Source organism: Macaca thibetana, chromosome X (genome assembly GCF_024542745.1).
Source record: "Macaca thibetana thibetana isolate TM-01 chromosome X, ASM2454274v1, whole genome shotgun sequence".
NCBI lineage: Eukaryota > Metazoa > Chordata > Mammalia > Primates > Cercopithecidae > Macaca > Macaca thibetana.
Window position 1 is genome coordinate 23,539,182 of NC_065598.1, and position 12,313 is coordinate 23,551,494.

The 12,313-nt window shown below is 45.8% G+C and overlaps 2 protein-coding genes across 5 annotated transcripts in view; both read right to left on the minus strand.

Annotated features, from left to right (window-relative positions):
• Positions 1–12,313, minus strand: part of ACOT9 (acyl-CoA thioesterase 9) — a 397,499-nt gene that overhangs the window by 153,328 nt on the left and 231,858 nt on the right. The gene's annotated exons all lie outside the window — the stretch shown is intronic.
• The window catches only part of APOO (apolipoprotein O), a 75,872-nt gene that overhangs the window by 18,617 nt on the left and 44,942 nt on the right, over positions 1–12,313 (minus strand). For all 4 annotated transcript variants that reach the window (XM_050777382.1, XM_050777381.1, XM_050777380.1 and 1 more), the window contains exons 6-7: positions 6,611–6,702; positions 4,252–4,332 (exon numbers count right to left, since the gene is read on the minus strand). In XM_050777382.1, coding sequence (XP_050633339.1) covers positions 4,252–4,332; positions 6,611–6,702 — 173 coding nt within the window. The remainder of the gene's footprint in view (positions 1–4,251; positions 4,333–6,610; positions 6,703–12,313) is intronic.

Below are 12,313 nucleotides of genomic sequence, written 5' to 3' on the forward strand. Positions count from 1 at the left end.
AGGCTGAGACAGGAGAATGGCTTGAACCCAGGAGGTGGAGGTTGCAGTAAGCCGAGATTGCGCCACTGCACTCCAGCCTGGGCAACAGGGTGAGATTCCATCTCAAAAAGAAATAAATAAACCAAAAAATAAAAAACAAAAACCCCCCTGAAGCCCATGAAATCTAAAGTGGGGGTGAAACAAGATCAACAAAAAACAATGACACTTCATTATATCAAGTAATTCCTGAACTCTAAGAATATTGAACTTTGAATTAATAGGGCCCTCTGCTATTTTTTCCTTTAAAACTTGTAATAGGCCAGGCATGGTGGCTCACGCCTCTAATCTCAGCACTTTGGGAGGCCGAGGCGGGTGGATCGCGAGGTCAGGAGATCGAGACCACCCTGGCTAACATGGCGAAACCCCGTCTCTACTAAAAATACAAAAAATTAGCCGGGCGTGGTGGCGGGCGCCTGTAGTCCCAGCTACTCGGGAGGCTGAGGCAGGAGAATGGCGTGAACCCAGGAGGCGGAGCTTACAGTGAGCCGAGATCGCACCACTGCACTCCAGCCTGGGCGATAGAGCAAGACTCCGTCTCAGAAAAAAAAAAAAAAACTTGTAATAAAAATTTAATGCAGTCAACATCAATTTTATTACCTTTTATTTTAATTTTATTTTTTTTGAGACAGAGTCTTGCTCTGTTGCCCAGGCTGGAGTGCAGTGGCACGATCTCGGCTCACTGCAAGCTCCGACTCTCGGGTTCATGCCATTCTCCTGCCTCAGCCTCCCGAGTAGCTGGGACTACAGGCGCCCGCCACCACGCCCAGTTAATTTTTTGTATTTTTAGTAGAGACAGGGTTTCATCGTGTTAGCCAGGATGGTCTCGATCTCCTGACCTTGTGATCTGCCCACCTCAGCCTCCCAAAATTGTGGGATTACAGGCGTGAGCCACTGCGCCCAGCTGTTTTTTTTTCTTTTTGTTTTTTATACAGGGCTTCACTCCCATTCCCCAGGCTGGAGTGCAGTGGGGTGAACACGGCTCACCACAAACTCCACCTCCTGGGCTCATGAGATTCTCCTGCCTCAGCCTCCCAAGTAGATGGGACTACAGGTGCATGCCATCACACCTGGCTAATTTTTTTTTTTTTTTTTGGTAGTTTTTGTAGAGACGGGGTTTTGCCATATTGCCCAGGATGGTCTTGAACACCCAGGCTCAAAGCGATTTGCCTGCCTCAGCCTCCCAAAGTGCTGGGATTATAGGTATAAACCACTGTGCCTGGCCCTGATTTTATTACCTTCTACTGAGAACAGACAGCTGTCAGTAAAATTATGCTTGGAGAGTAACAAACAGGAGAAAGTCTTAAGTTCTCAATGACTCTGAAGAAGGCAAGGGTATAAAGAGAGAGAGAAACACAAACCAATTAAAAATCTTTATCACCTCACTCCAAAAAGATCTGCATACAAATTTGAGTAGTTTTAATATCTAATGTTTTCAAATTATCAGAAAATGTTAGCCTGCTTAACTGGTATTCTAACCACAGTCCAGTTGCTTCTGCACTGGGCTGAATTCTTAGCGCAGTCAGAGAATGCTGTTTCCAAGCCAGAGGCTCCCACAGCCCCCACTTTAGCTTTGGTGTGCGTGTGTGTATGCACAGACACCACAGTGAGCACTCCAGGGAGCCTACGGGACTCCCTCCAGCTTTGGTGTGCCTCAGTCTGCAGTCACACCACAATGAAGGCTCGCAGTTGAGGCTTTTAGGCTCACTTTCCACATTTCTGTCTAGGGCTGTGTAGAGATTTCTTGATATTTTACTTCCTTTCCCATATAAAATTTAGTGGGCATTTGTTTTTTTGTTTGTTTTTGTTTTTTTGAGATGAAGTCTTGCTCTGTTGCCCAGGCTGGAGTGCAGTGGTGCAATCTTGGCTCACTGTAACCTCCACCTCCTGGGTTCAAGCAATTCTCCTGCCTCAGCCTCCCAAGTAGCTGGGATTACAGACGTGCATCACCATGCCCAGCTAATTTTTGTATTTTTTTTAGTAGAGACAGGGTTTTGCCATGTTGGCCAGGCTGGTCTCGAACTCCTGACCTCAGGTGCTCCACCCGCCTTGGCCTCCCAAAGTGCTGGGATTACAGGCGTGAGTCACCGTGCCCGGCTGCATTTGTTAAGGAATTTTTTAAGAAAGGAAGCTTCCATAGAAAATATCAGAGAAATAGCCGGGCGCGGTGGCTCACGCCTGTAATCCCAGCACTTTGGGAGGCCGAGGCGGGCGGATCACAAGGTCAGGAGATCGAGACCACGGTGAAACCCCGTCTCTACTAAAAATACAAAAAATTAGCCGGGCGCGGTTGTGGGCGCCTGTAGTCCCAGCTACTCGGGAGGCTGAGGCAGGAGAATGGCGTGAACCTGGGAGGCGGAGCTTGCAGTGAGCCGAGATCGCGCCACTGCACTCCAGCCTGGGCGACAGAGCGAGACTCCGTCTCAAAAAAAAAAAAAAAAAAAAAAAAAAAGAAAATATCAGAGAAATAAAACAAAAACAAAAAAACACCTATGAATGTTTACTCTTTAAAAGGGATTGCCAAAAGACACTTGATATTGGTATAGTACTTCCTATTCAAGAGCTAGTTTAAATAGGCTCAAGAGGGACTAATTCCTTTAGAAACCACCAGTATAAAAAGTAGTGGGGTTTTTTTCTTTTTCATTTATTTATTTATTTATTTAGAGACAGGGCCTCACTGTGTTGCTCAAGCTGGAGTGCAGTGGCGCAATCATGGCTCACTCTATTTAGCCCCTTACCTTCTGGGCTCAAGCAATCCTCCCACCTCAGCCTCCCAAAGTATGCTACCATGCCTGGCTAATTTTTTTATTTTTTGGAGAGATAGGGTCTCACTATGTTGCCTAGGCTGGTCTCAAACTCCTGGGCTCAAGAGATCCTCCCACCCTGGCCTCCCAACGTGCTGGGCGTGAGTCACTGCACCTGGTCAAAAAATGAGTCTTAAGATTTCACTGGAAGATTACTTATGTAAATAATAAAGGGGGCTTATAATTTATTCTGTTACTTCCAAATCCCAGTTCAAAATTCTGGATTTTAATTCTGAGATAGTTATTTATATGTATTTTTAAACTTCTCAGTGATTTGAAACTCATTTATATTTTTTAAAAAAGTATTTTCAGCCGGGCGCGGTGGCTCAAGCCTGTAATCCCAGCACTTTGGGAGGCCGAGACGGGTGGATCAGGAGGTCAGATCGAGACCATCCTGGCTAACACGGTGAAACCCCGTCTCTACTAAAAAAATACAAAAAATTAGCCGGGCGTGGTGGCGGGCGCCTGTAGTCCCAGCTACTCCGGAGGCTGAGCCAGGAGAATGGCGTGAACCTGGGAGCTGGGAGGTGGAGCTTGCAGTGAGCCGAGATCGCGCCACTGTACTCCAGCCTGGGCGACAGAACGAGACTCCTTCTCAAAAAAAAAAAAAAAGTATTTTCATTGAAAAATGAATTTTCTTCAATTTGTGATGTAGAAGGTATATTAATATAAGAAGTCCAATTCTTCCTTAGCTGGCTGTGCTTCTGAGTGCTTAGTAGAGACACGATACCTTATTCTCTACTCATTCTTCCTTATCAGTGGGAGGAAGGGAATGTTCCAAGCGAACATAGGCAAGATTTAATCAGCTATGTGGCCACTAAAAGAGATGAAAGGTGACAAGTTCTTGCAATTACACAACTTCTTCCCTCTGTTGCTCATGTACTAGACAGCACAGAGAACGTGGCCTTTAGCTGGTAGCTAGTCCTCAACATACCATGGCTCACACCCTCAGCTGAGTTGAGAAGCCTGGGGGATAAACAGAAACGGCAGTGCTAGGGAAAGAACAGAACTTATGATAAGTGAAAAACCAAGAGGAAGAGGCTCTCAATTATGTCTTTTTCCTGGGAGCACAGTACATTCCCTTTGAATTCAGTTTCAATAAAACTTTTAAATAATATGCTATACTTGGAGGAAACTATGAATACACTATAATGGAAAATATGGTCTAAGACTATGGTGGAATGCATTGCATTTTATGGTCAGCACTTATTTGGCCCTGCTGATAATAACCAAATGCTCAGAAGTTCTACTGCTCTACCAAGGAAGGTCACCTGAAAAATCTGAGCTGGAGACATAACTAGAAGCAAACAGAAAAAGCAATAAATCAACAGGGTTATCAAATATTTTACAAAACCCTAGAGAAACCACATATTTAAACCAAAAGGAAGAAGATGAAAAAGATGTTTCTCACCTTTTGAAAGTTCTCCTTCCACAAATCTTCTATGACTATATATCCTCGTAAACCCCAGTCATATAATCTCTCCCCACTGACCTTGAAACAAAATAGAAAAGATCTTACCATTTGACCCAGCAATCCCTACTATTGGGAATAATAATGGAATGATGGAATATAAATCATTTTACTATAAAGATATATGCATGCATATGTTCATCATAGCAGTATGCATAATAGCAAAACGTGGAATCAACCTAAATGCCCATCAATGGTAGATTTTTTTTTTTTTTTTTTTTTTGAGATGGAGTTTTCGCTCATTGCCCAGGCTGGAGTGGAATGGCGCAATCTTGGCTCACTGCAACCTCTGCCTCCTGGGTTCAAGCAATTCTCCTGCCTCAGCCTCCCAAGTAGCTGGGATTACAGGCACCCGCCACCACACCCAGCTAATTTTTTGTACTTAGTAGAGACAGGGTTTCACCACATTGGTCAGCATGGTCTCGAACTCCTGGCCTCAGGTGATCCACCTGCCTCAGCCTCCCAAAGCGCTGGGATTACAGGTGTGGGCCACCATGCCCGGCCAATGGTAGACTTGATAAAGAAAATGTGGTACTTATACACCACAAAATACTATGCAGCCAAAAAGAATGAGCTCATGTCCTTTGCAGGGACAGGGATGGAGCTGGGGGCCATTATCTTAAGTGAACTAACATAGGAACAGAAAATGAAATACCACATGTTCTTACTTGTAAGTGGAAACTAAACCTTGACAACAAATGGACACAAAGAAGGGAACAGAGACCAAGGCCTACTTGAGGGTGGAGGGTGAGAAGAGGGCGAGGATCAAAAAACTACCCATCAGGTACTAGTCTAATTACCCAGGTAACAAAATAATCTGTACACCCAACCCTCATGACACACAACTTACAATAACAAACCTGCACATGTACCCCTAAAGCTAAAAGTTAAAATAGAAAGAAATTAAAAAAAAAAAAAAAAAAAAAAAAGACTCCTACTCTGGAGACAGCCACATAGGCTTCTCAACCAGCAACCAAGTTCACCCTCTCCACTCCAGCCATTTACTGCTTAAACCATAACAGGCTGAAATAATGTTTCATTATTTTTATATCTAGGGCTGGAAGATGTTACTCACTGTTCCTGACCTGGGGCTGGAGCAGGGACAGAACCATTAACTATCTGCCTCCAGGACTGTTACAAACAATGTTGAGCAAATGCTGGAAAGTATTGGTATTTGTCACCAAAGCCATCAAGCTCCCTGAGCTGGGGCCACTGGACTCCCACATACAACCGTAGCCCACTTTAGGCATCTGGACTCAATTCTGTCATGAACAACCAAGGGAGCGCAGTCTCAGGTCAGTCTGGCTCAGAGTCCAATTCGGGTGACTGCACTGCTGTCTGCTCCTGGAACTGAGTTTCCGTGTGATGTGGTAGTTCGAGCAACTAAAGTCCCTGTGTCCACAATCTGCCCAGGACCTCAAAACCTAGAGCCTGCCTTGCTCTTACCAGTTTCTGAGGGACACCATCTCTAGCGTTCCACTAACTCCAGGTATCACCCTTTTCAGACTACCTACTGGTCTCCATCAGTGGTTCTCAAACAACATAGGCATTGATAACAAACCACCGGAGGGCTTGCTAAAACACAGACTGCTGGCCCTTATTCCCAGAGCTTCTGATTCAGCCAGTCTGGGGTGGGGCCTGACAGTTTGCATTTCTAACAAGTTCTCAGGTGATGCTGCTGCTTCTGGTCTGGTAATGCACTTTGAGAATCGGTGGTACAACTTTATCCATGTTGCCTGCCACTGTGATCGACCTGCCTGCCAGGGTACCATAAGACTGAGGCTTCAAGGGTAAGAAAGGAGCAGTCAATTGAAAGCCCCGAAAAGGGCACTCCCAGCAGAGGGGATTACAGTCCCCAAAGTCCTCAGCAAGGAAAGCAAGGGCACCAGTACCAGGGAGTAGAGGAGGTCAGAGCAGTCTGTGTCTACAATACCAACAAGAGCAGGTTGTGACTGGACATGCATAAACTGAGTGACCCATAATTATCAGCTTTGGAATTTGAGTCTGTAGACTTTCATGTAAGTATACAAAAAATTTATCTTAAATTTTTGCTGATGAATATTCAAACAATCATGCAAATTCGTGTTCAAATTCTGTGAACACTGGCATTACTGGAAGAAGGACCAGAACTGAGACATATAGTGGAGAAAATAATTTAAATTTGCTGTATTCACCTATATGTACAAACAAATTTTAGTCTGGTGTTATAAGAACTGCAAAATAAAATAAAATTAAGCGTCAGATTCATACACACACAAACAAGAATGAGGGACATCAGGGATTACAGAGTTTCTCTTACCTGGGCAAACACGATGGCTTGTTGTGGATAATAGAGGGAGGCAGCTAATCCCATGAAACCAGGCGGATACACTAGCTTCTTTATTTTTGAACCTAATAAATAAAAGGTTGTACACGCCATCAGATGATTCATTATCCTCACCATCACAATTTACCTTATCCATTTAACACGGAACGAGGCCAGGCACAGTGGCTCACGCCTGTAATCCAAAAGCTTTGGGAGGCCAAGGCGGGAGGATCACTTGAGGCCAGGAGTGTAACACCAGCCTGGGCAACATAGTCAGATCCTGTATCTACAAAAGTTAAAATAAAAAAATTAGCCAGGCGTGGTAGTGTGCGCCTATAGTCCTAACCACTTGGGAGGCTGAGGTGGGAGGATTCCTTGAGCCCAGGAGTTCGAAGTTACAATGAGCTATGATCACACTCTGCACTCCAGCCTGGGTGACAGAGCAAGACCGTGTCTCTTAAGAAACCCAAACAACAAAACCAAAATAACCCCACCAATGAATAAGATTTCTTTGGTCCTAAACTGAAAGAATGTGCCAAATAAAGTCGTGTGCACCAAAACGCTTTTGCACAGCTTTATTGAGATAAAATTCACATTCACCCATTTAAAGTACAGTTCAATGGCTTTTAGTATATTGACAGAGGTTTGTAACCATCATTACAATTAATTTTACAGCTTTTTCATAAATCACCAAAAGAAATCCATTAGCAGTCACTCCTCAACTCCCCTGTACTGTCCAGCCCTAGGCAACCACTGATCTACTTTCTATCTCTTTATGTTTGCCTACTCTGGATATTTCTTTCTTTCTTTCTTTCTTTTTTTTTTTTTTGAGAGTTTTGCTCTTGTCACCCAGGCTGTAGTGCAATGGTGCAATCTTGGCTCACTGCAACCTCTGCCTCTTGGGTTCAGGCAATTCTCCTACCTCAGCCTCTCGAGTAGCTGGGGCTACAGGCACACACCACCACGCCCTGCTAATTTTGTATTTTTAGTAGAGATGGGGTTTCGCCATGTTGGCCAGGCTGGTCTCGAACTCCTGACCTCAGGTGATCCACCCGCCACAGCCTCCCAAAGTGCTGAGATTACAGGTGTAAGCCACTGCGCCCGGCCCTCTGGATATTTCATATAAATGGAATCATGCAGTAAATATATGGTCCTTTGTGACTGGCTTCTTTCACTCAGCACCAAGTATTTTCAAGAGAACACCTTTTTTTCCCTAAGAGAGCAGAAAAAAAGATCGTTTTAAAAACAAACAAATGAGTATTTTGGTTTCTAGGGTTTATGTTCTTTTACAGCAGTCTGGCTTCCTATTTAAATATTAAACACAAGCGTTCCTCTTCTCCCCTTTCTGCAACCCTGTTAAAAAAACAGTAAGAAAAAACATTAATAAGCCAGGCGTGGTGGCTCACACCTGTAATCCCAGCACTTTGGGAGGCCGAGGTGGGTAGATCACAAGATCAGGAGATTGAGACCATCCTGGCTAACATGATGAAACCCTGTCTCTACTAAAAAAAATACAAAAAAAATTAGCTGGGCGTGGTGGTGGGCACCTGTAGTCCCAGCTACTTGGGAGGCTGAGGCAGGAGAATGGCGTGAACCCAGGAGGCGGAGCTTGCAGTGAGCAGAGACCATGGGCCACTGCACTCCAGCCTGGGTGGCAGAGCAAGACTCCATCTCAAAAAAAAAAAAAAAAGGAAAAAACATTAATAAATCCACTATGGCCGGGCGCGGTGGCTCAAGCCTGTAATCCCAGCACTTTGGGAGGCCGAGATGGGCGGATCACGAGGTCAGGAGATCGAGACCATCCTGGCTAACACGGTGAAACCCCGTCTCTACTAAAAATACAAAAAACTAGCCGGGCGAGGTGGCGGGCGCCTGTAGTCCCAGCTACTCGGGAGGCTGAGGCCGGAGAATGGCGTGAACCCAGGAGGTGGAGCTTGCAGTGAGCTGAGATCTGGCCACTGCACTCTAGCCTGGGCTACAGAGCGAGACTCCGTCTAAAAAAAAAAAAAAAAAAAAAAAATAAATCCACTATGAAGAGAAAATGTGTGGAGGGGCCACTGGCAGACAGGAAGTGTCAATCAATTTTCAGAAAATGGAGAGTGAATGGAAATAAGAGGACACACTGCCTTGAAATCTTGAAATCTTGAGGAGGAGTGCGGCCTCAGAGGGAGCGGATCTGTCCCAGGCAGCCCCAGGGAGATTCCAGATCCAGAGACGGCAGGTACTGTGGGGAGTAGAGATGGCAACCAGGGGGCAAGACAGGGGGACAGGACAAATGCAAGTCCGATGCAGGGACCAGCACGGCCCTTGCTTCCCCTATGCCATCCCAGTACAAAACTACCCCTGGCCAGGAAGTCACACCAGGTCAAAATGTTAAAAAGGGGCAGGGTTACTGGACACGGTGGCTCACATCTGTAATCCTAGCACTTTGGGAGGTCAAGGCATAAGGATTGCTTGAGGCCAGGAATTGAGACCAGCTGGAGTAACATAGCGAGACTCCGTCTCCATTTCTTTTCTGTTGAGAGAGGGTCTCACTTGGTCTCCCAGGCTGGAATGCAGTGACACAATCATGGCTCACTGCAGCCTCGACCTCCCAGGTTCAAACTATCTTCCTGCCTCAGTCCCTCAAGTAGGTGGGACTAGAGGTGCAAGCCATCATGCCTGGTTAATTTTTTTTTTTTTTGTAGTTTTTGTAGATACGGGGTTTCCTCACATTGCCCAGGCTGGTCTTGAACTCCTGAGCTCAAGCAATCCACCTGCCTCAGCCTCCCAAAGTGCTGGGATTACAGGCGTGAGCCAGTATGCCTAGCCCCCTATCTCTATTTCTTAAAAAAAAAAAAAAAAAAAAGTGAGCCAGATGCAGTGGCTCACATCTGCAATCCCAGCACTTTGGGAGGCTGAGGTGGGAGGACTGACTGAGCCTAAGAGTTTGAGACGAGCCTGGGCAACTTAGGGAGACCACATCTCTACAAAAATTAAAAAATTATCAGGTGTGGTGGCATGGGCCTGTGGTCCTAGTTTCTCAGGAGATTGAGGCAGGAGGATTGCTTGAGACCAGGAGTTCAAGGCTGCTGTGAGCAGTGTCTATGCCACTGCACTCTAGACTGGGTAATAATTTGGATGTTGTTCCCTCTGAATCTCATATTAAACTGTAATCCCCAATGTTGGAGGTGGGGCCTGGTGGGACCTGACTGGATCATGAAGGTGGATTTCTCACAGATGGTTTAATGCCATTCCCTTGGTGCTGTCCATGTGCAACAGTGAGTTCTCTTGAGATCTGGTTGTTTAAAAATGTGTGACACCTCCCCCACCTCTTTCTCTTGGTTGCACTCTTGCCATGTGAGACACCAGCTCCCCCTTTGCCTTCCACCATGATTGTAAGCAGCGCAAGGCCTCACCAGAAGCCGAGGAGATGCTGGTGCCAGGCTTCCTGTACAGCCTGCAGAACTGTGAGCCAAATAAACCTCTTTTCTTTATAAATTACCCAGTGTTAGGTTATAGCAATGCAAGAATGGCTTAACACACTGGGTGGCAAAGCAAGATCCTGTCTCAAAAAAAAAAAAAAAAAGAGTTAAAACAGTAGGGGCAGGGTATCACTAAAGAAACACCATGGATTTCCTGCTGAGAACCAAGAGAGCTGGAAGGGGTGGAAGGGGTGAGTATGTCAGTGCCTGAGAGTAAAGCCCTCCTCACACTGGCACCCTCGTATATGGTCACTTCCTGTCCAGCTCCCCTGAGGTAGAACCTGCCTGTCAGTGGGTCCCATGTATGGACAGGGAGTTCTTTTTTTTTTTTTTTTGAGATGAAGTCTCACTCTGTTGCCCAGGCTGGAGTGCAGTGGCGCCATCTCAGCTCACTGCAACCTCCACCTCCTGGGTTCAAGCGATTCTCCAGCCTCAGCCTCCTGAGTAGCTGGGATTACAGACACCCTCCACCACACCTGGCTATTTTTTGTATTTTTAGTAGAGATGGGGTTTTGCCACGTTGGCCAGGCTGGTCTTGAACTCCTGACCTCAGATGATACTCCCGCCTCAGCCTCCCAAAGTGCTGGGATTACAGGTGAGAGTTCTTATTAGCATTTCAGCTGCCTCACTTTGAAACATGACTGGATAACCCAGAATCACCAGTCATTTGTGGAAAGTCTGAAGCATAAAGGAGAAAGACCAAGACAAGCCCAAAGAAAAAAAAGACCCCACAGGAAACAGAATTTCAAAACAAAAATAAACCTATTACTAAGTATCATCAAATAAATTTTAAAAGCCACTACATTAAAATAAAAAAGAATTCTATGAAAAAAAGAACATTCAAAGAACAGGAAGGAGCTCTTGGAAATGACCAAAGCAAAAAAAAATTCAAAAGGAACAAAAAAAAGTAATCAAGAAAATATAAGAGACGCATAGGGTCCTTTTAAATAACCCAATTGCTAATTAATGAGTTGAGGAAGGAAAAAGAATGAGAGTAAATTTTCAAAGATACACAAGATAGGCTGGGTGTAGTGGCTCATGCCTGTAATCCTAGCACTTTGGGAGGCTGAGGAAGGAAGACTACTTGAGCTCAGGAGTTTGAGACCAGCCTGGGCAACATGGTGACACCTGGTCTCCACAAAAAATACAAAAATTAGTCAGGCGTGGTGGTGCACACCTATAGTCACAGCTACTCAGGAGGCTGACATGGGAGGACTGCTTGAGCCTGGGGAGGTCAAGACTGCAGTGATCCTTGATCATGCCACTGCACTACAACCTGGGTGACAGAGTGAGACCATCTCTCGGGAAGGGGAAGGGAAAAGGAAAGGGAAGGGAAGGATAGAAAGAAGGAGGGAGGGAGGGAGGAAAATAAGATACTTTCCTTCAGCTGGATGCTGCAAGCCACCATATTGTTTAAGCAAGAATGAAAACACCTATATCCAAGGCCGGGCATGGTGGCTCATGCCTGTAATCCCAGCACTTTGGGAGGCTGACGCGGGTGGATCACTGGAGGTCAGGAGTTCAAGACCAGCCTGGCCAACGTGGTGAAATCCCGTGTCTACTAAAAACACAAAAATTGGCCGGGCGCGGTGGCTCAAGCCTGTAATCCCAGCACTTTGGGAGGCCGAGACAGGCGGATCACGAGGTCAGGAGATCGAGACCATCCTGGCTAACACGGTGAAACCCCGTCTCTACTAAAAAATACAAAAAACTAGCCGGGCGAGGTGGCAGGCGCCTGTAGTCCCAGCTACTCGGGAGGCTGAGCCAGGAGAATGGCGTGAACCCGGGGGTGGAGCTTGCAGTGAGCTGAGATCTGGCCACTGCACTCCAGCCTGGGCAACAGAGCGAGACTCCGTCTCAAAAAAAAAAAAAAAAAAAAAAAAAAAAAAAAACACAAAAATTAGCCAGGCGTGGTGGTGCATGCCTGTAATCCCAGCTAATCGGGAGGCTGAAGCACGAGAATCACTTGAACCCAGAGGTGGAGGAGGTTGCAGTGAGTGGAGATTGTGACAGTGCACTCCAGCCTGGGCGACAGAGTGAGACTCTGTCTCAAAAAAAAAGAAAAGACCTCTATCTAGTCACAACACCACAGAAATCCAGAACACTAAAGATTCACAGAAGATCTTCAAAGCTTCCAGGAAGAAAAAAAAAAGTATCACCTGTTCAGAAGCAGCAAATATCCAGACTGGCTATTGACTCACATCTACAATGCCAGATGCTAGAATACATGGCT